Raw genomic sequence first — 23,435 nt, 5'->3', positions numbered from 1 at the left:
TGGTTCACACTGATGCGTTTCAGATGCATTCCAGAGGGCATAGATTTGCATATTAAGTGAAATAACATAGTTTTCTATGAAGACCATTCACATCTATGCAGTGCGATTCTAATATGGTTAAAAAAAAAAAAAAAAAGGGTTCTGTGCATGTTTAGTGCGGTGCAATTTTAAGCGGAAAAGACTATTAAAATTGCATTACAATGGCAGCTGTCAAGCACAAATCGTACTGCAAATTCCCACTTCAAACCGCATGAAAATCGCACTGCATAGCACCGCATCCAGTATGAACCTAGGCTTAAACACACCGAGTCTTGATTTTAATCTTCATATTAAATTGGAGTGTTATCTACTAATTTCATGGTGGATTGCTGTTTCCCATCTACCTACCTTACTGATATCACCTTATGGAGCACTTTTGCTCTGATGGTTTATTTTACAAAGCCACTTTATCAGGTGAGCCTTTCCACATAAGTATGACAACTCAATCCTATATTAGATACTCATACTCTTATTCCATATACCAGCAAAATTATCTGTTGAGATTATGATCAGCTCGAATAAAGACAAATCTGCCAATATCATCTTCTCCTTGCCAAGCTTCCAATGCCAAGCCTGTGTGCTGTAGTTACACACGTTTTCTCAGCAGCATCTATAGCTAAGCAGGTTTTCTTATCTGGTACAATAATTTTTTTTTATTATTTTTTTTTTTTTACAATAAAAAAAAAAAAAAGAGAAAAAAAAAAAAAGAAGGAGGAGCATAACAGTATAACAACCGTTCACCCACGTAGGGGTACATTAAAATTAAGCATACCATCCAGACACGGCAAAAATAAAAAAACATGAGCAGTTAACTTTTGAATAAAGAGTGACCGCTGAGTGACTTAGGGGTGCAAACCGCAGGTCTACATATGTCGCCTGGGACCAAGGGCCGATTGAGGGAGCCCATGTGTCAGGTGCACTAGTTTGCATCTAGGAGAAAGGTGCGTATGGGTCTACTGGACACCTCCAGCCAGGGGTCAGGATGAGTGACTAAAAACTAACGGGGAAAAATGGGAAGCTCATCCAGTAGAACAGCTCAGTGCGAAAAACGCAAAAAGATTGACCTGACGGCTTAACTGCAAGTCAACAAATGCTCCTTAGGTATGGGGACTCAGGGTCACACGATAATAATGGAGGATCGAGGGCGGACAAGTGTCTGGCCTCGGCATCAAAAGAGAGGAAACAGAAGAAATAGAGGAAAAGAAGAGAAAGACAGGGAGGGTGGAAGAAGAAAGGGGAATAAGGAGGAGGGGGAGAAGTCCGACAGGTTGGGGGAATCACGTAGCGGACCTTAAGAAAGACCCAAACTGCAGGTTATAGAGAGCGCAAGACCACCAAGGTGACCACACTTAAAGGAATTTAGGATGAGAATCATGAGGGATGCTAGATATTTTTTCATTGATCATAAGGTCGGTCAAAATGCTCTTCACCATGGCAAACGGGACAGAGGGTTTCTTCTCTAGGAATCATCCGTTTGGCAGCTATGAATAAGTAAGACACTAACTTATGTTGGCAAGAAAACAATCCCTGAATCGGGCAGTGCAGTAAAAGCTACTTTAGCGTCCTTGCGAAAATGTAAGTGAAACAAGGAGTAAAGGAGGTGCTTTTAACTAATTTAATAAACCGCTTGTTTGAGCTGTGACCCCGGGTCAACACGGTTCACAATTAACTTCCGGTGTCCCGGACACTTTAAATGTTGCTGATGGACATCTCAGCCACATTTTCCAATTCCACATGTAACCTTATACGGGGAAATGCGTCGGAAGGACATAGGAGCTGGGACGTTGCGGTGCTCTGTACAAGGTGGTGTAAGCCGCAGTCGGACCTCTCTCTCTCTCTACCGCTTATTTTTTATCCAATTGCTGCAAGTGCATTAATTTTATTAAATATTATATTTTTTAGACGTACTGCACGGTGAGTCTTCCTTCTTTTTATATAAACATGGCCCATTACTAAGAAAAGCTGGCTCGTGGCTCACAACGAGATCCAGTGTGGAGATTGAGGCGTCCAAGGTTGAACATATGACCCACTTCCACACAGTGCCGATGTCCAGCTGAACCTGGGAGGTTGAAGGAAGCTCTGCTGTTCATGATCTCTTATAATCCAGAGATCATGGAAATTTGGTAAGAGGCCAGTTCTTCTATTTTTGAGCACTGGCGGAACGCAGAAAAACTTTATTGGATGTCATTATTAAGGAAAACTGGGAACAGTGCACCTTTACTTATCTGTTTGTCTTTTTTTGAAAAATCGGTCGGACACAATTTTTTATTTTTTGATTTGTTTTTGGACATTTATGTTCATATATCACATTGGTGTCTTTGAGACATATTGCACAATAGATTTTGAGTAATGATCAATATGGATACTAAGTGAAATATGGATACTAAGTGACACATTTTATGTGGATGACACGTTTGTTTTATTTATTGTTTTTATTCACTTACCAATTTGCTAGTTCGAGCAAGATAATTCACCACATTGATTTGACCATCACTGTGGTCACTATTGGTAGAGTTTGATGCTTTTAACTGACAGCACACTTTTAATTCTATTTTTAAGGAGTAAAAGGAGCCAAACACCCTGGACCAGAACCCTGTTAAAACGGGGGGCAAGACCACCAAGTGTGGACGACGTCCTCTTGTTGGCCACAACCCCTGAAACATCGGTCGCTAGAGGAAGGATTGGAACTCGCCATCCGGGCCGGAACCCAATACCATCTGAGGAGCACCTTGTACGCAGCTTCTTGGACGGCCATTGAGCAGGGTTTTCTTTTAATCACTTCAGCCCCAGAAGAATTGGCTGCTCAATGAACAGGCCATTTTTTGCAATACAGCACTGCGTCGCTTTAACTCACAATTGCGTGGTCAAACGACGCTGTACCCAAACAAAACTGACGTCTTTTTTTTCCCACAAATGGAGCTTTCTTTTCGTGGTATTTGATTATCTCTGCGTTTTTTATTTTTTGTGCTATAAAACAAAAAAAGGGAAACAATTTTGAAAAAAAAACACAATATTTTGTACTTCTAGCTGTAATAAATAGCCCCGATTTTTTTTTTTTTTTTAAAAAAGCAACTTTTTTTCCTCAGTTTAGGCCGATATGTATTATACTACATATTTTTAGTAATAAAAAAATAAATAAATAATCGCAAAAAGCGTATATTGATGGGTTTGCGCAAAAGTTATAGCATCCATAAAATAGGGGATAGATTTATTGCATTTTATTCATTTCTTTTTTTTTTACTAGTAATGGCAGCGATCAGCGATTTTTATCAAAACTGCGATATTATGGCAGTCACATCGGACACTTGACACATTTTTGGGTCGATTGACAATTATACAGCAATCAGTGCTATAAAAATGCACTGATTACTGTATAAATGTCACTGGCAGGGAAGGGGTTAACACTAGGGGGTGATCAAGGGGTTAACTGTGTTCCCTATGTGTGTGTTCTAACTGTGGGGGATGGGACTGACCTATAGGAGATGAGAGATCGTGGTTCCCAGCTCATAGGAACTCACGATCTCTCTCTCCTCACAGAACTGGGATGTGTGTGTTTATACACACACACACACACACACACACGTCCATGTTCTGCCTCTCGTGCCCACCGGTCACGAGCATTGGCACCCACCGCTCTGCGGCAGGACGCGCCTGCTATCCCGCTTAAAGGGACCGGCGTATAGCTACGATGGTTTGCGGGATCATGCCCACCTGCCGCAGTATAATGATGGCAAGTGGTTAATGTGATTTGAAAATTTATGCACCATTTTTAGTGGTGCCATGTTAAAGTAATATTAAAGTTTTTTTTTTTTTTTTTTTTGCTAAAATAAAAAAAGAAGTTATGCTTACCTGATCTGTACAATGATATTGCACAGAGCAGCCCACTACCTCCTCTGTGCAATATCATTGTACAGATGATATTGCACAGAGCAGCCCACTACCTCCTCTTCTGGTGACTTCCCCATCAACGCTGTATGCTCCTTCTCTCCTGCAGGTGCCTCTTCACAAGCCGTGTGCTTAAAGTGATTCTTAAGGTTTTTTTATTTTTTCTTCAAATAACAAACATGTTATACTTGTAGTCAGAGTCTTCACATGGAAATGCGACACTCTAACTACCAAGGCCTGAGGTGTGCCTTAGCTAGTCAGTACGCCTGAAAAAGGGCAAAAAGACACGAAAGTAGGTGTGATAAGAAAGCTTGATGAAGGGTAGGTAACAATCAGTCTATTAGAGTAGCGCACGCCCCGATGGCTTCAGCATACAGATCCGGTATGTATCAGCAGGAAGGAAAAAAATGTCCCATGAATTGATAAGAAGGGACACCCTGTTTGGAACCTGCGAAATGGTCCAGAACCCAAATAAATGTCCCGTAAATGATTTGGATTAAGCCTAACTCCCGAGAAAACCCAGGACATAAGAACAAACTGCTTGTAGTGAGAGGATACATGGGGTAAAGGGAGCATGGGTTGACCCGAGGAGCCCCTACGAAATATTGCAGAGAAGATCAACTCTTCAAATCGGACACCAGTTAAGTAGCTCTGTGAAATTCCCACGAACCCCTGACCTGTCTGTCTATGCTTGATATGGGGAAGTTTGAGAGGGTGAGCCGCAAAAATGAACGAACTGACAGGAGTTTGCAGGGGTCTGAAGTGCTGGATACCCAATAGATATGTTTGATAGTGTTGGCGGATAAGGGCAACACGATGTGGCAATATGCATCGTTAAACCATACCAGACACACAGAAAACGGGTCGTGCTTCTGTTAGTAACCTGACAACAGAGTCGGAGTCCTGAACAGGGGAAGGAGGGCCAGACTCCATCCTGAGGAATAAGTCTTATGGTATGATTCAGCATACCCAAAGTGACTGTAAGCCCCCCTTTTGAACAGTTGTGAGGGAAGAAAAAAGTCCGGACAGCCGCACACCAGGAGAATATAATCCAACGAAATTTCTTTATTGTAAAATCAGGAACAAATCATGTACAAAGCACCATGGATAGAATGTACAGATAATCATCTAACGCGTTTCACGCTCTGCAGAGCGCTTACTCATCACTCCCCCTTTTGAACAGGCTGGGGATCGGGCAAAAGATGAATGGTCTGATGTACCTGACCAGTCCTCCAGGCAACTCGCAATCAAGAGATTAGAGCAGAGAGTGGAACCCAGAATAATTATATTTATCCGGACCTACCACTTTGTGGGCCGTCAAGGGGACGTTGGCTTAGCACATACCCTGAGAGAGACTGCAGATCGCTGGGTGGGTCTCCACGCAACAGGAAATCAACTAAATGAATAACCCCTGACCCCCATGCAGGTACACAAGATCCAATGGAGAGCTTGGCAAAGGTGTGAAAACAAGGACTGCTATTGACCCAAGCGTAAGCCCAGAGGTGAAACAACATCTGCGCCCTTTACCTTGCCCTACCAAAGGGCAGGTCTGATGGAAGTAGCTTCAAGCATTGGTGATATCAGCTTGGATAGCCAATACCCTCCCCCCCTAACTGTAGAAAAGTGCTGAACCGTCAAATTCACGGACAAGTACTTCAATGAAAACATTTCCGCAGGAAAGAGGGCAGCCAAACTGTAACAAACGATACCAGAAACTTGCCACTGGACACCCCAGTGGGCTGACCCACTGCCTCCGGAAGGTGAAGAACCAGACCAAGCATCCCTTGGAAATTACTGCCTCCAGTAACTTAATTGACAACGAAAGCATGACTGTCTGCTGAAACTAAGATACTACATACGAAAGACTCCGACGAGATGGTGATGAGGCCGGCGTGCAGAGAAAATCCTCCAGCAGGGGCTGTCTGAAGACCAGGAATGGGAGATTCCAACACAGCCCCTGACAAGGAACATACTTGGCTCAGGTGTATTAAACCAGAAGGCTTGACAAGACCGGTGGACTGAGGGGATGCTGACCTTGCCTGCAGGAATGTAGGAAGAGCGAGAGCTGGGGGTGCACTGACACCCTGCCTCTGACCGAGCGAGCTTCGATCACCTCCATCCTGTCTTACAACCGTAACAGGCCGTGGAGAGCATATTTGCCCACCTGAATCTGCGTTAAAGAATAATGCCCAGAACATGTTCCATGCTGGTGGATGGGAGTAGCCCGGACGGAATTGAAAACAATCTGAAGCGTACCGGCTTCCCAGCTGAGGCCGGGAAAGGAAACCCTGTGACAAAGCTCCGCTGTGTGCTTGAGTATCGACCAACTCCTTCATGACGGAGTACTACCATGCTCTGAAACCCCAAGTAGGGTTGAAGGCATGAACGTGAATTAGTTGCTTCTGAAACGTGTGGCATACCTAAACCCAAGGACACACAAACTAGAGAAAGTGACAACAGACAACCAGACATGAGAACAACACCCCCCCGTGCCTACCTGAGTATGAAGACCACAGCGCGTGAATGAACCTGGTGTTGACTCCCACCCTAATGTATGTAGTAGTGAGTCCAAGTAACCTGCAGCACAAAGACAGGTAACTAAAACGGAAGACTCAGGGCTAGTGTACCCACAGAGGTGGGTAGTCATACAGGTGTAATGAAATGAATCTTATGATGTGTGGTATATGGGCGAGAAGATTATGGTCAACAATCACTGAAAAAACAAAACCTCAGCCCATATGGATCTGTAGACGTGACAGATCCTGAGATGTGAGTACTAGCTAACTAAACCCAGGTATACAAAGAAACCTGAACAAAAAGGTACGATGAGACATGGAAACAAACGAAGATGAAATGGCTATTGTATGATGCCCCGCTATGATTGAACACGTTGTTACAGCCCCGCTATGACTAAACCCGCCATGACCGGAACGCGCCGCGTTGTGACAGAACACTATGCCAGAAATGATATGACCAATTGCATGAATCTCAACTAGGGTTGCAACGATACCATTTTAACACCGAGTACGAGTACCGATACTTTTTTTGCAAGTACTCGCCGATACCAATTACCGATACCTATCGCGTAGGTAGGGGGGTGGTTTGAGAGGTGGGTTGTTGAGAAGTTGGGTGAGGCTGGGGTAAGGACAGGGTGGGAAGTAGAGGAGTAAGTGAGGGCAGGGTAGTTGAGGGTGGGGTGAAATAGGGATTGTGGGGTGGGAGAATTGAGAAGAAAAAGGCTGTGATTGCTGGGGGAAGAGGATGGGAGGGTCATTGAGTGACATGGGGGCAGAGGTGACAGTTGGTGGGGGAAGGGGGTGGCAACACAGGGAGGGCGTTAAGAGGGCACATTACAGGGCATTAGGAGGTTGCAGTACAGACCAGACCAGTCTGTACACTGACACCTTACATCATATACAGACTGGTGTGTGTATATAACATTTACAGTACAGTGTTGGGGGTACAGACTGGTCTGTATATACTGTATGCCGCTAGTGTATAAGACTGGTCTGTACCCTGCTGACACTGTCCTGTACATACTACACTAACCTGTTTGCAGGACTTGCTCTCCTCATTACTCGGTTCTGCTTCCAGGGACGATTCCACAGCTGCCTCACATAGAAACACACGCGCTGATGCTGTCCAGTCCCTTGCCCTTGGCGACCCACCCACTCTCTGTTATTGGATAGCGGCCAGCCATCCAGCTAGCTCTCTCTCTGTGCAGGAACAGGACATCACCCACCCTCTTCTTGTTTACAGAGGCAGGAGAGGATTGCAGCAGTGCTGCATAAAGAAAAAAAGACAGCCGGGAGCAGGAGTGTCGGTGTGGCCAGCTGTCAACCTGTTCCCACTGTGCTGTGGATTTTCCCGACCCCCCCCTTGTCCTGGTGCCGTAAGGTGTGTACTGCTTCGAACCCCACTGCCGAAGGGGAGGAGGTGGTGTCCCGCCCCCAACTGACGTCACTTTCCGTATCGGAGCATTTTCCCGAGTACCGATACTCGTGAAAATGCCTAGTATCGGCACCAATACCAGTATCAGTGCATCCCTAATCTCAACATGACCGTGACAGCGGAGCTGAGACACCAACCAGCCCTCCCTTTTTTGTTCCTCCCAGCCTGAAGACATCTGGCAATCAGATTCACTAATGTAGAGAGATGACCTATGGTCTACCGCCCACCCCCCGTGATCCATGCCACAAGGTAACTTGGACTACCACCATGCGTCTCTCCTCCCATGGACCTCCAGCGACGGACAACACCCCTCTGAAAATTTATAGTACTGTCACTAATTAAAATGAATTGCAATTCCAGCGGGAAGCAAGTATCACCATGATCTGACAGCTGTGATAGATGGTGACAACGGTACACACACGTATATTGCACACAGTATACACTGCAGTAACCTGTGGCCCGCAGCCCCCCCCCCTGCACCAACCAGAACCTGTGAACACCAGGAGAGGTGACCGCCATGAGTCTCCTGTAGCCAACCCTGTTGCCATTCGGATATATACCCCTCAGACTCCTCTTACAAATAAAGGCTGGCCTCTGGCCAGCCTTCTTACGTACCTGCTCTGTGCAATGGTTTTGCAGAGCAGACCCGATCCTCTTCTTTCGCCATTAGTCCTGCCTCCTCCCCCCTGTCGAGTGCCCCCCATAGAAAGCCTCGATATGGGGGCTCCCGAGCAGCACACCTGTGAATGGACATAGCCCATTCACATACGAAGCTTGGCTCGGCCCTGCCCCCCCCCCCCTCTCTCCTCATTGGCTCACTGGCTGTGACCGACAGCAACAGGAACCAATGGCTCCCAATGCTACGTTAGCCAATGAGAGAAAAGAGACATTCATTTTGTATGGCCTCAAATTGCACCGGTATCGGTTTTAGGTATCAAGGCATTTGCATGTGTACTAGTACTTGTGCAAATGCTTAGTATCGCTGAAACCATAGGCTCAGGTAAGTATTAGGGGGGCTGGGGGGGGGGGGGGGTACGCTGCACTCGGTAGGTTTTTTACCTTAAGGCATAGAATGCATTAAAGTACTAAACCCACAACAGTAAAATGAGTCTGTATATGCAGTATAGCATGCTTGGTATACTCACTGTGAAACCTAGGGGGTTAATCCTCTGCATTGTGTAAGAAGGCTGTTTGATCTGGTCTTCTCTGATCCTCCCCAGTCCCCAATCCATATTCTGATAGAACAGAGCTTCAGTTTGGTGTGTATTGCTAGAGAGGTTTTTTTTTTTTTTTTTTGGGAGACTGCATGTGATCAGCTCAGGGCCAATCAGCACTGTCCAGACAGAGAGTCAGGGATCTTGCAGTCTCATAGGGCAGTCAGAAAACTCCACCTACAAGCTTTAACCAGTACTTGGCTGGACACTGCTAAAAGTCACAAGACTGCTCTAACTGCTGATGAGAAAGGGTATTTAGCAGTTTTTATTTACTAAAATAATTTCATTTCAATGTTGTGTACTGTGTGAGACTAGATATAGTGAGTGCAGGATCCTGGATTTAGTAACATTTTAAAGCGGGGGTCCACCTATCTATCGTTTTTTTTTTTTTTTTTGAGTTCATTCACAAACTTTTCTTCTCAGCATTACATACTCACATATTGTGTGTAATATGTCCGCCTGTGTCAGATTTCGTCGGAAAGAATAACTTATATTATTCACTGCAGGCGGTTTCCATCTTCATTGTGGGCATTTGACGCCCACAAGCATTTATTTCCTGGATGTGGTGAATGCTGTGCTCCCAGCATTCACCGCTCGTTCCCGCACATGCTCAGTGGCATCCTGGGAAGCCTGAGACTAGCTCCCAGGAGTCTGGGAGAGGCTAGAAACACGCCTACTCCCATGGGAGGAGAACCAGGAAGTGCAAAGAAGAATAGAAAAATAAAAGGTAATTACGGCGATTTAAATTTTTTTAAACGGCATGTCAGCATCTAGGCAAGGAAGAGAATACATACAGATATTGTTCAAAATTTGGGTGGAACCCCGCTTTAAGGTAAAAAAAAAAAAAACAAAACAAAACAAAAAAAAAACTTCTGCCTTTAGAACTACTTTAGGGGCAGCCGTGCAAGCACACTTCTGAGCCAGGCTGTGTGCATCCATAGAGTCACATACCATGGCAAGCCATCCCTCCTCATAGATTTGACTGACGGCAGCAGCAACCAATGTAACTGTTTTTTTTTTTTTAATCAATGGTTTTAGTTCTGCTTTAATGAACTGTTTGTTTAAACTCCATTGCATTTTTTTTTTTAAACGGACAAAGGTAGACCATGGTGCCCCTGTTCTCCTTGTCCAATTACAGAACATCTTCTATTCTTTGAAAAGAACACAAGATATGTATGAATGGAGGAGCTGCTGAGCGAGCTACTGGCTGAGATCACGGTGTTCCAGCCCTGACTGACAACTTTAGCAGCAGAAGCAAGTTTAGTGCTCACATCACTGTTTTCAGAAAGGAAGCAGCAACCAGTGGGAGGGTTACTGGCACACGCATCATTAACCACTTCCCGCCCGGGCTATACCTATAGCAAAATGATGGCCAGGAAGTGGTTCAGTTATCCTGACTGGGCGTCATATGATGTCCAGCAGGATATGCCAATCAGCGCCCATTAATAATGCCTGCCAGCCATCAGTGCCCATCAGTTCCACCTTATCAGTGCAGCTTCTAAGTTTCCCATCAGTGAAGGAGAAATCTTACTTATTTACAAAATTTTATAACAGAAACAAAGAAAAACTTTTTTTTTTCAAAATTTTCAGTCTTTTTTTTATTTTAGCAAAAAATAAAAACCACAGGGGTGATCAAATACCACCAAAAGAAAGCTCTATTTGTGGGAACAAAATGATAAAAATGTTGTTTGGGTACAGTGTAGCATTTCAGTGCAATTGTAATTTAAAAAGTGACAGCGCTAAAAATTGGCTTGGGCGGGAATGGGGGGGGGGGGTAAATGCCTGGTATTGAAGTGGTTAAAAAGGTATATTACTATATTATTGTTTTTGTGCAGGGCTCAGTTTTAAAATCAATCATGCAATAGATGTGTTTTTTATGATGATCATTTTATTAAACTTCTTGCCAATTAAATTTGAACTGCATTGTTACAAATAAAACCTTATTCCAGCCAGTACTTTTTAAGCAGTTACAGCAACATTAATTTATAATGGCACCAATGCATATATACTGCAACTGGGAATGCACCTGAAGTACACTGTACCACAAAAGACAGTGCACTTGTCTGTTTTTTTGTGTATTATGTTGCACTGCTAGCCCAATTAAAATGAATGAGCTGTTTTAAGGGGGCTTTCACACAGGCAGTCCAATCAGGTCCGCCTGTCAGTTTTTCAGGCGGACCTGATCGGACGCTTCATTCACCCCACCCCTAGGGGGCAGCGGATGGCCGCGGCCAAATCCAGATGGATGATGGTCCTATTTTCCATCTGTCTGGCAGATCAGATGGGATCATAGAACGGGACCCTCGGGGGGGGGGGGGGGGAGATCAGCAGATCGATCCCTGCCGAGCAAGCGGAGTCCGTCAAATGGATCTGTCCCATGTGAAAGGGGCCTTACAGTTTAAAACTATGCTTCTCTTCTGCTAATATACCTGTAAGGCCATTTTCACAAGGAGAGCAGCCTGCTGGAAGAACTGCAAATGGTTTTCCTGGTTCAATCCTGTCTTCTTACTAGGACAGACCAACCATTGGGACCAAGCACCCTCGAAAGCTACAGGTGGGAGTGCCATCCTTTACCCAAGGGCAGCAAATGCATAATACACGCTCTCTCAAGTTTCAGACGCTGAGTTAAACCAACCAACCTCAAATATCCACCGATTCTTGCTGCTGGAATCTGATGAATATGGCTAAATAATGGCCATGTGAAGAAGGCCGAAGCCTCAGCCAATCACTATCCAAATCGTCTAGACTTCACCTCCAAAACCCGCCCCTTTCTAACTGTTCACACCACTAAGCAACTTATTCACTCCCTTGTTATATCTCACCTTGACTCTTGTAACTCCCTCCTCATTGGCTTAACTCTCCGCAAGCTATCCCCTTTTTCACGAATGCTGTTGCCAGACTCCACCTTACCAACCAGTGTCTGCCACTCCTCTCTGTCAATCCCTTTACTGGCATCCCATTGCCCAAGGAACAAAATTAAAAAACCTAACAATACCATACAAAGCCATTTACAACTCTGCCCCAAGCTACATCACCAATGTTGTCTCCAAAATATCACCCAAACCATCCTGCTCTCCAACACCCTTGTCTCCTCCTCCCATACTCGTCTCCAGAGCCTCTCCCATCCTCTGGAACTCACTACCGCAATCTGTCCGGTTATCTCCTACTCTGTCCACTTTTAGGTGATCCTTGAAAACTCATCTCTTCAGGAAGGCCTATCCTGCCTCCAGCTAACAATTGAATCTTCTACACCCCTCATCGGTTCATCCCTCACAGTCCCTACCTTTTGTTTCACCAGCCCCTCCCTCTTAGATTGTAAGCTCGCAGGAGCAGGTCTTCTCTAACCCTCTTGTATTAAATTGTACTGCTGGTGTAATGTCTCCCTTTACATTGTAAAGCGCTGCGCAAACTGTTGGCGCTTTAGAAATCCTGTATAATAATGGACTTCTGCCCTCATCACTGAATACAGACCTCTGAGCTTAACTCTAAGGCAAGCCATAGATGATGTGATTTTCTTTCCAGCAACCCAGAAAATCACTCAACTGACTGTGTTGATAGGGGAATCCCTGCAGGAGGGATTCCTGCAGCGCTATTGTGAAAGCCTTCCCTGCTGGCAGAAAACAATGATCACTGCTAATGACTATAGCTGCTGGCAGTAATCGCATTAAAAATATAAAGACACAAAAAATAATAATACAACAGGCTGGCTGTACTGAAGTCGATCGACCAGCCGGTCCCTGCTGAATCTGTAACATAGAGAGATGTCCTTGTGCAATCAGTCATCCTCCCTGCCCAGCACACATATGTGACCCTCACACATAGAAGAGCTCTAGAGACACATGTAACTATTCATGAACAGGCAATACTCATCTCCCATACATACAGGAAGCTCATCATCAACCACCATAATAAAGGCGTATTGTGCTGTGCAGTATCAGAACATATGGTGACAATGCAGTACAAAGCTACCGGCCCCAGTCCTGTAGGATGTGGGAGGAGGGGGGGGGGGGGGTGACAGGACCTTAGCAGAGCTGTCACTTGAATGGACCATTAATAAACCCCCAGACACCGTTTTATTTAGATACCTGCAATGAGCCATCCAGCTGATGCGATCCCACAATCCCTCACGATAATAGCCGTGCGTGCTGCACACCCCACTCCCTCCCCCGGTAGAAGACGCGAGAATCCCAATTCAAACGTGCATAATGTGTATTTACAATGGAACGCTTCGTTCAAATCCAACGCTGTAGTGTTACCAATAGAACGCTGATAAGGTTTACCTTTCGCTGTTATATTGCATGTCTCTCCAACCTGTAAGTACAGCGGAGGAACCGGGAACACAGTCAGCCGAACCCGGAAATGACGTATTAGGAAGCCGAGCAGCTGGACGGAAACGTACGAACGCTGACATAAACGTCAGACCAGTGAAATCACATAGAGGCGGCCATGATTCCGAAGACTAAATTTGGGGACGTGATTAGGAGCGAGGAAGCTTATCTCCGTGTGTGCTGTATACAGAATGGAGGTCTCTGAATATCGTGCAGGTTAGCATAGAATGGTGTAGAACAGGCCAGGGGGAGCAACTTTGGCAGGCCAGATGTTGTAGAACTACAAGTCCCATGAGATATTGCAAGACTCTGCCATACACAGGTGTCTTGTCAGATTAGGTGACCCGTCACGGAAGTGACATTTTGACACCGCCATCTTGCTACACCCCGCACTCATTCATATTAAGGATACAGTGGAAAGGCAGCAAGCGGACATCTTGTTACACCCACCGGAGTCTTGTATTTCACATATATTTTTAACTCAACAACATAAACTCAGCTTATATAGTGAAATTCATTATTTTTAAATCTGTAAGACTGTTTTGATGTTTTTTTTTGTTTTTTTTTAAAGCAACGATGTTCTGTCAGATAAGCAGCCCTGTGAGATCAGCAGGCTGGCCGCTGCTTTTTAAATTCAACATCTAAACAGTGTGATTTTTAAACAGTGTATTTCACTATATAAGCTGAGGTTACTGTTAAAAATAACTGTGAAATGCAAGACTCCGGTGGGTGTAACAAGATGTCCGCTTGCCACCTTCTCACTATATCCTTACTGTAGACGAGTGCGGGGTGTAGCAAGATGGCGGCTTTAGAACGTCACTTCAGTTACAAAATCTGACAGGTCGCCAAATCTGACAAAATGCCGGCACGATTCTCAGAAGCATGACGGGATTTATAGTTTTACTACATCTGCAGTGCCAAGTGCCAACTTGCCATAGATAGTATATTCTAGCAAGCTGAATGCAAATTAAATGGTTTGGAGAGAATCCCTGGGGGGAGGGTGCTACAACTGGAGCAGCTGTGCATAGTAACCAATTAGCTTCTAGCTTTAGCTTGTTTGACAATTAAAGCTAGAAGTTGATTGGTTGCCATGCACAGTTGCGCCATATTCTGTCTGACATACACTGGGGGTTATTTACTAAAGTCAAATACACAGTGCACTATAAGTGCAGTCACTGTAGATCTGAGTGGGGACACGCAAGGACAATAAAAAACAGAATTTTAGCTTGCATATGATTGAATGATATAAAGGCCTGTGTGATTGGATAGAAATTGATTAGATTGTATAAGTTGTCCTCATATTACAATGAGATTGTACAGGGATTGCACAATCAGATTGTAGTGTTTATGGCTACCTTTATTAGATCCCTCTCAGTGTGTAATTTCCACCCTAAGCCCTATCTGTGACTCTACAGATCAAACAGTAAACATTGACTTGTATAATGTAAAATTATTTTAAACAATTAATGCTTATAATAGGATTAGAATTGTCAGCTTCACAGTGATCCAGCTAAAAGACAAATGGGAGTTGATTTACTAAGGCCCCGTTCACACCTATGCAAATTAGATGCGGCTTACACTGCATCCAATTAGCAGGACATTTTAAAATGCATTCATTTGAATGCATCCGATTCACGTATGTGCGTTGCATTCGCGCGGCGTATTGCGCAAAAAACGTGTGCGTTTTCTGGGCATTGCGGTGCGAATTACAAGCGTCTTCCCATAGAAGATAATGTATCTGATTCACAGATGCATTCCGTTCTGAAAACGAATTCTCTCCTTCTTCTCACTACACCTCCCCCCTCTCTGATTTGCAGCTACAACGGATAGGAACTGCTGAACAGCTGTTTTTTCTCTTCGCAGAGCTGGAATTCGCACCGCACATGTGTGAACCCAGCCTAAAACTGGAGAGTACAAAATCTGGTGCAGCTGTGCATGGTAGCCAATCAGCTTCTAACTTCAGCTTGTTTAATTAAGCTTTAGAAAAAAAAAATGGAAGCTGATTGGTTTCTATGCAGAGCTGTACCAGATTTTGCACTGTCCAGCTTTAGTAAACCAACCTCAGAGTACAATTGTTTTCTTTGTGCTCTTGCAGAGACAGGTGCAGGAAAAACTGACGTCTCTGTATACATGGTGTGAACAAGTCTTTAATAATCTCCAGAGATTTAGCCTGATCATGTGACAGTCACATGACATGATAGCCCTCCTCCTTCAGACTACTCCAGCTTGTGTCTCTGAGGTTGTGTCACACAGTGAGCTGTCACCATGCACAGAGTGCGGGTTGTGCTAGGACATCTCCCGGGGGCACCCAGAGGAGTGCGGGCTGAGCTCACCTCCGCTGCTGGGGACAGATCTCAGGACATTGTCATCGTACATGGCAGGAGGACTCCCATCTGTAAAGCCAAGAGAGGTGGCTTCAAGGTAACATGACAGGGGTTAGAGTAGCATTGTATAACATGGCTTCCCAGGGGTAGGAGCAGGGCAAAAAATTACCATAAATGGGTAAAAAGTCACTCAGCACAAAGGATTGTTATGAATGAATATTTTGATGAACCTTATCTGCAGATTGTATGTTCTCTAATGCCTGGTACATACAATGATATTTTGAGACGAATGATCGTTCGTTTTCTGTGTTTTTCATGCTAATCTCATGTAAAAAATGAAGAGTTTACTAAAAGATGCAAAAATTCTCATACAACAGAATAAAAATTCAGAAGTGATGTAATTTGTTGGAGTGTATTTGTTTTGTATTTTTGAATGACAACTGTACCGATTAAACTAAAATTGTACAACCTGGTAACGTAGGAGAAAAATGTTCGTGCTTGTCCCATCGGATTATATCAGATGAACTGTCATGATCGGCTCTCGAAAGCTGTGTACTAACGATCAGATTATCGTACGATCGCTTTGAAAGCAGTATTTTTTTTTTTTTTTTTTTTTTACAATTTTCTGATCGTGTGTACATGCCATTAGTCTGATCTTTGTGGATGACATTTGCTCTTGTTACTCATATATCAGCTGATGAAAATTTTTTTGAGAAAGTTCACTCTGTAACCGGGTCAAATGTAAATAAAGAATTAGAGAAAAAAAAAAAAAAAAGGTAGGAGCAGGTCTTTGGGCAATAACGGGCCATAGAAACAGACCATACAAATCATGTCATCTCTCTTATTCGGAAAGTTGTCTTTTTTTAACCCTATAATTTTTTTTTTTTTTTTTTTTCTCATTAAGCTAATGGCTGTGATGTGTTGCAATTCACTACACTCAGCTTTAGTTGACTACTGTATACTTAACATGCTGAATGGTTGTCAAAAATGACCATAGTTTGTATTTCTTATACAAATGATTATTATACAGGTTATAGCGCCAACAGTTTGCGCAGTGCTTTAAAACACGAGGGCAGACATTTAGTTACATTACAATTTGGTACAAGAGGAATCAGAGGGCCCTGCTCGTTAGAGCTTACAATCTAAAAAGGAAGGGTCAATTGATACATGGTGTCAAGTGTGTGTGGTGGCAACCAGGTGAGGAGTACAAAGACAAGTATGTGTTGCCTACAGTCAGGCATGGTGGTGGGAGGGTCATGGTCTGGGGTTGCATGAGTGCTGCTGCCACTGGGGAGCTACAGTTCATTGAGGGAATCATGAATGCCAACAGGTACTGTGACATACAGAAGCAGAGGATGATCCCCTCCCTGCGGAGAAATGAAAAGGATCTGAGAGGTGATATATTATACAGTGTATGTGGATCCATTTGTGCGCAGCTAGGATATGTGCAGTATATAAGCATCACAACCTACATAAAATGGATAGAAATGCTAATGAAAGGAAAGTTGCACCTCAGGTGCCTTCCAAAGCTACAGCCCCATACATAGCATCAAGAGCATAGCAAGTAGGGAGTCAAGTTCAGCAGATGTACCACCTGCCACGCACCCCGTAAAAGTGAATGCAGCCGTGCCGAAACCTCTTGTGGGCATGGTTGCAGCACAGTTGGGGCCAGACGACACCACAATTTCTGCATGCGTTTTTGTTTTCTTCATCTCAGTTGAGGACATGTGTGTTTTGATAAATTCTAGATGCATTCCATACAGAAAAAATGCAGCATGTTCTACTTTTGTTGACCGCTCTGGAGAACACTACACTGGTGCGAACTAGGGTCATTGGAATACATGGAAAACACAGTGGATGCGTTTCTGATGCATACTAATTAAGCGACTGCCTCACGTACATCTACTGTAGCAGGGTGGCCTGCTGTGTGTTGGATTACCTATCTGGTACGTGATTGGCGCTTCTGGGTAAGGCGAGCGTGCGCCCACCACCCTGACTGTTCTGTGATTTGTTACAGCACAAGCCATCAGCAGATCGCTGATCAGCTCCATCAATTACGGAAAGAGAGCTCTGTGTTGTAAACCAGTGGTTCTCAACCTCTGTCCTCAAGTACCCCCAACATGCCAAGTTTTTCAGGTTTTCCTTTACTTTGCACAGCTGCTTTTACCACTTAAGGACCAGGCCTCTTTTTCAGACGCTGTGTTTACGAGTTAAAATCTTTTTTTTTTTTGCTAGAAAATTACTTGGAACCCCCAAACATGATATATATTTTTTCAGACACCCTAGAGAATAAAATTGGCAGTCGTTGCAATACTTTCTGTCACACCGTATTTGCACAGCGGTCTTACAAAAGCACTTTTTTTGGAAACAATACACCTTCTTCTTGTCTTATTTTTTACATAAAAAAAAACTGTAAACTTAGCCCAGTTTTTGTGATTAAAGGTAATGTTACGCTGAGTAAAATGATACCCAACATGTCGCGCTTCAAAATTGCACCCGCTCATAGAATGGCGACAAAGTTCTACCCTTAAAAATCTCCATTGGCGACATTTAATTAATTAATTTTTTTTTACAGGTTACTAGTTTTGAGTTACAGAGGAGGTCTAGGGCTTGAATTATTGCTCTCGCTCTAACGATCATGGCAATGTCTCACGTGTGTGGTTTGAACCAACTGTTTTCATATGAGAGCATGACTTAGGTATGCGTACGCGTTTGAGCTCGGCGGGATGGGGCGCTTTAATTTTTTATTTTTATTTTTTATTGTGACACTGTCCTTTTTAAAAAATTGGGTCCCTTTTTTTTCTTTTTTTTTTTTTTTTCTTTTCCTATTACAGGGAATGTAAACATCCCTTGTAATAAAAAAAAAAAAGCATGACAGGACCTCTCAAATATGAGATCTGGGGTCAAAAAGACCCCTGAAGTTAGATATAATCTAAGAAGTTATATTTTTACTTTTTTTTTTTTTTATTGGATATATTTTATAGCTGAAAGTGTGTGTGTGTGTGTGTGTGTGTGTGTAATAATAAAAAAATATATATATAATTTTTTTTTTTTTTTTTTGCTATTATTTATTATATACATTTTTTTTTTTTCTTTTTTTCGTTTTATATAATAAAAAAAAAAGGTCATAAAATACCACCACAAGAAAATGTTATTTGTGTGAAAAAAATTACATAAATTTAATTTGCGTACAGTGTTTCATGACCGCGCAATTGTCAGTTAAATTAGCACAGTGCCAAATAGCAAAAAAACCTTTGGGAAGTCAAGTGGTTAAAAATGCACTGGACTGCATCTGATGTCAATCAGAGGGATTTCAGAGTGAGTATTTGCATCCTCAAACCGCAGGACAGCCAATGCTGACAAGGTGATCCACCTCAGCATTGCTCATGTGAAAGGGGCCATAATTAATCAGGTTGGCCAGGCATATAGTCCATGGCTAAAGTGCTGGCAGCCCAGGGGTTAATGAGGGTCTGACAGTTCGGAGCATGTAAAGTAGGTTACATGGCTAAAAAGTTGGCAGTCCAGGGGTTAATAAGGATCTGACAGTAAAGAGTGGAGTGGGTTGGTGGAGCAGTGGATCTAGGAGGTGGCTGCTGTCCTCAGAGAGCTGGCTCTGTGATATGCAAGAGAGGGTGAAGAAAGGAAGCGCCACCTGAGTGCAGCATTAGTAGGTACTTTTAATGACACAAAGTTAAAAAACACTTACAAGAGACATCATTAAACCCCTTCCCGCCGACCGTACGCAGATATGCGTACTCGGCTTTCCGGGGTTATACCGGGATGATGCCCGCAGCTGCAGGCATCATCCCGGTACCGTTGTTTAGAGCGGGCGATCGGCTACCCGAGTATAACAACCGATGCGGCTAAAAGCCGCTCGGCTGTTATACCGGAGGAGCGGGAGGGGACATCCCCCTCCCCCTCCCGCTGCCTCCCGCCGCTCTTACCGGGCCTCCCGTGCGATCGGGAGGCCCGGTATCCAATCGGGCGGCTTCGTTCCAGCCTTCTCAATGTAAACGTGGAAGCAACATCATGACGTCACTTCCCGTTTACTCTGCTGCCAATGGCGCCGAATTTAAAAACATATACAGTATTCAGAATCGCCGTTTTTGGCGATCTGAATACTTTGAAGTGCAGAGGAGGGATCGGGGGTCTTTTAGACCCCCGATCCCTCCATAAAGAGTACCTGTCACCACCTATTACTGTCACAAGGGATGTTTACATTCCTTGTGACAGCAATAAAAGTAAAAAAAAAAAAAAAAACATTTTTTTTTAAAACACAATTTATAAATCTAAAAATTAAATAAAATAAATAAAAAAAAAATGTTTAAAGCGCCCCAGTCCCCGCGAGCTCGCGCAGCGAAGAAAAAGCATACGGAAGTCACGCCCGCATATGTAAACGGTGTTCAAATCACACATGTGAGGTATCGCCGCGATCATCAGAGCGAGAGCAATAACTCTAGCACTAGACCTCCTCTGTAACTCTAACCTGGTAACCGTAAAAAAAATTTAAAGCGTCGCCTATGGAAATTCATAGCTACCATAGTTTGTCGCAATTCCACAAGTGCGTGCAATTATAAAGCGTGACATGTTTGGTATCTATTTACTCGGCGTAACATCATATTTCACATTATACAAAAAAATTGGGGTAACATTACTGTTAGGATTTTTTAAAATTCATGGAAGTGTCCCTTTTCCAAAAATTTGCGTTTAAAACACCGCTGCAAAAATACCGTGTGATATAAAATATTGCAACAATCTTCATTTTATTCTCTAGATTCTCTGCTAATAAATATATATATATATATATATATATATATATATATATATATATATATATATATAAAATGTTTGGGGGTTCTAAGTAATTTTCTAGCAAAAAATACGGATTTTAACTTGTAAACACCAAATTTCAAAAATGGGCTTAGTCATGAAAGGGTTAAAAAGGCTCATCTGTAGATGGGTAATCCAGACTGGAGCCCGAGAAACTCACCACGATTACCCATCTACAGATGAGCCTTCTTAATGATGTCTCTTGTAAGTGTTTTTTAACTTTGTGTCATTAAAAGTACCTACTAATGCTGCACTCAGGTGGCGCTTCCTTTCTTCACCCAATATTTTTGTGTTGGGCTGTGGTGGGAAGACTAGCCTTGTTTTTTTATGGAGTCCGTTCATACCACTGCGCTGTGGAAGTGTGTGTCAGAAAAAAAGGTATTTGCATGCACTAGTTTTTTCAGTGCAACTTTTTGTGACACAAACACCACTGCAGAAATTTTATATTTCACTTATGACAAAGTTCTAACAAAAAAGTAAACCGCGAGATGCGCCATTAACACTATCCCTCCCATTTTGCACTCCAGCAGCCGTATGTTGAGCATGGCTTATCCATGTGACCAAGCCCTAATGTGGTGACATGGGACATAGGGAAAAATTGCCTGAAAAAGATGCACAGGCTGTCAACACACTAAGGCTACATTCACACTGGCGATTTTAGACTTGAGTGAATTTATAGTGGGAGGAATCAGAGATTTCTGCTGCAGCTCTAAGCAGCCAGGTGCGGCTGCCAGCCCCATTCACTATAATGACAGGTTGCCGGCGGTTGCAGCTATTTGCAGTGAAGTATGGGTTTTTTTAAATGTAAAGGCTGTTGTTTTTTTTCATTCACCAAAATATAAAGAGTTGTTGACCTTTTCCTGACTTATTCAATAAAGCTTTGATAAAAGTAGAAACTATTTTCAGAGCTCAGTAAACCATGTTAATCAATGAGAAATGGTCTATTAAAGGAGAACTTGACAGAGACTGGTTTTTATTTTGGCAACGGTATGTGTAAAGTTGTAAGTTACACTCATCTCCAGGCCTGGAGAAAATCCGTGAAAATATGGTTTTCCAACTGCTTGTTCCCAGTCGCAACATGCTGCTTCTTAATGTAGAGCTCCATTTCCCCCCCCCCCCCCCCCCCCAAAAAAAAGAAATAAAAGTCAGCAGCCACAAATACAGTAGCTGCTGACTTTTTTAATGTAAGGACACTTACCTGTCCAGGTAAGGGAAACTGTCATGTTTCCCACTGTGCATGCATGAGCTGTGCTGCACTTTGTGAATGGTCCTGCAGCAGTCTTCTGGGACCTGTGATGTGTCCCAGAAGGCTGCAGAGGGGAAGGAGGAGGGGGCCGTGGTGACCTGACTGGAAGTGTGTACCTGTCAAAACCATGTACCCATCCCCCCCCCCCCCCCCCCCCCCCAAAAAAAAAGTGGCAAATGTTGCAGTGGAGGGGCTGGGGGGTGTAAGCAAACAAGCGGAACTTCCACTTTAAGCACTGTTCTGCATGCTGTGGGGGTAGTTGGTAAGTGCCTCAAGGCTTTATGAAGCAGACTGCTTTAATACAGGTGCATCTCACAAAATTAGAATATCATCAAAAATGTATTTCAATAAATCATTTCAAATAGTGACACTCAAATGGATTACATTACACACCGAGTGATATATTTCAGGTATTTCTTTCTTTTAATTTTGATAAATATTGCTTACAGCTAGTGAAAACCCAAAATTTTGTATTTCAGGAAATTCGAATATTACCTAAGACCAATAAAAAAAAAAAAAAAAAAGGATTTTTAATACTGGAATGTTACTTTTCATTAAGCTTAAGTAATGTCTCTCTCATCTTCCTTTTGACAATATCTCACAGATTCTCTATGGGGTTTAGGTCAGGCGAGTTTGCTGGCCAATCAAGAACAGTGATACCATAATCATTAAGCCAGGTATTGGTACTTTTGGCAGTGTGGGCAGGTGCCAAGTCCTGCTGGAAAATTTAAGCAGAGGGAAGCATGAAGTGCTCTAAAATTTGATGGTAGAGGGCTGCGGTGACTTTGGACTTGATAAAAACACAGTGGACCAACACCAGCAGATGACGAGGCTCCTCAAATCATCACTGACTGTGGAAACTTCACACTGGACCTCATGCAACTTGGATTCTGTGTCTCTCCACTCTTCCTCCGGACTCTGGGACCTTGATTTCCAAATGAAATGCAAAATTTACTTTCATCCGAAAAGAGGAATTTGGACAACTGAGCAACAGTCCAGTCCTTTTTCCTAGGTAAGACGCTTCTGACGTTGTCTCTGGTTCAAGAGTGGCTTGACACAAGGAATGTGACAATTGTATGTCCTGGTTACGTCTGTGTGTGGTAGCTCTGGAAGCACTGACACCAGCCGTAGTCCACTCTTTGTGAATCTCCACCAAATTCTTGAATGACCTTTGCTTCACAATCCTCTCAAGGCTACAGTTAACTCTGTTGCTTGTGCACCTTTTTTCTACCACACTTTTTCCTTCCACTCAACTTTCCATAATATGCTTGGATGTAGCACTTTGTGAACAGCCAGCTTCTTTAGCAACAACCTTTTGTCACTTACCTTCCTTGTCTTTTGGACATGTGCAAAGTAAGCAGTCTCCCCCATGATTGTGTAACCTACTGAACCAGACTAATGCCTCGTTTACACTGAGCGGATCGGTTCGGGTCGGTACAGTTTGGAAGGGTTAGAATGGTCCGGCCTATTCAGATGAGCGTTTCCACTGCAAGTTGGACTGCCAGGGGTCACACGTGGGTTTAGAAAAAATGCCTAGCGTGGCATCACACGTCCGCCAATCAGTGGAATGTATCGTAGCTCCGCCCTAACCGAACCGTACCATTTTCTATGGCCCTAC

At 43.5% G+C, this 23,435-nt stretch overlaps 2 protein-coding genes across 2 annotated transcripts in view; one reads left to right on the top strand and one right to left on the bottom strand.

The window, feature by feature from the left end:
* The window catches only part of CLPTM1L (CLPTM1 like), a 232,071-nt gene extending 218,567 nt beyond the window's left edge, over positions 1–13,504 (bottom strand). Inside the window, exon 1 of the mRNA XM_073630688.1 lies at positions 13,370–13,504. The gene's annotated coding sequence lies outside the window, so the exon portion shown is untranslated. The remainder of the gene's footprint in view (positions 1–13,369) is intronic.
* A 2,085-nt stretch (positions 13,505–15,589) lies between these two features.
* ACAA1 (acetyl-CoA acyltransferase 1) overlaps positions 15,590–23,435 on the top strand; it is a 98,343-nt gene continuing 90,497 nt past the window's right edge. The window contains exon 1 of the mRNA XM_073630687.1: positions 15,590–15,838. Coding sequence (XP_073486788.1) covers positions 15,683–15,838 — 156 coding nt within the window. The 5' untranslated portion in view covers positions 15,590–15,682. The remainder of the gene's footprint in view (positions 15,839–23,435) is intronic.

Source organism: Aquarana catesbeiana, linkage group LG05 (genome assembly GCF_042186555.1).
Source record: "Aquarana catesbeiana isolate 2022-GZ linkage group LG05, ASM4218655v1, whole genome shotgun sequence".
Lineage (NCBI taxonomy): Eukaryota > Metazoa > Chordata > Amphibia > Anura > Ranidae > Aquarana > Aquarana catesbeiana.
The sequence above is the reverse complement of the archived record's forward strand: the minus strand, read 5'-3'. Positions and strand labels throughout refer to the sequence as shown.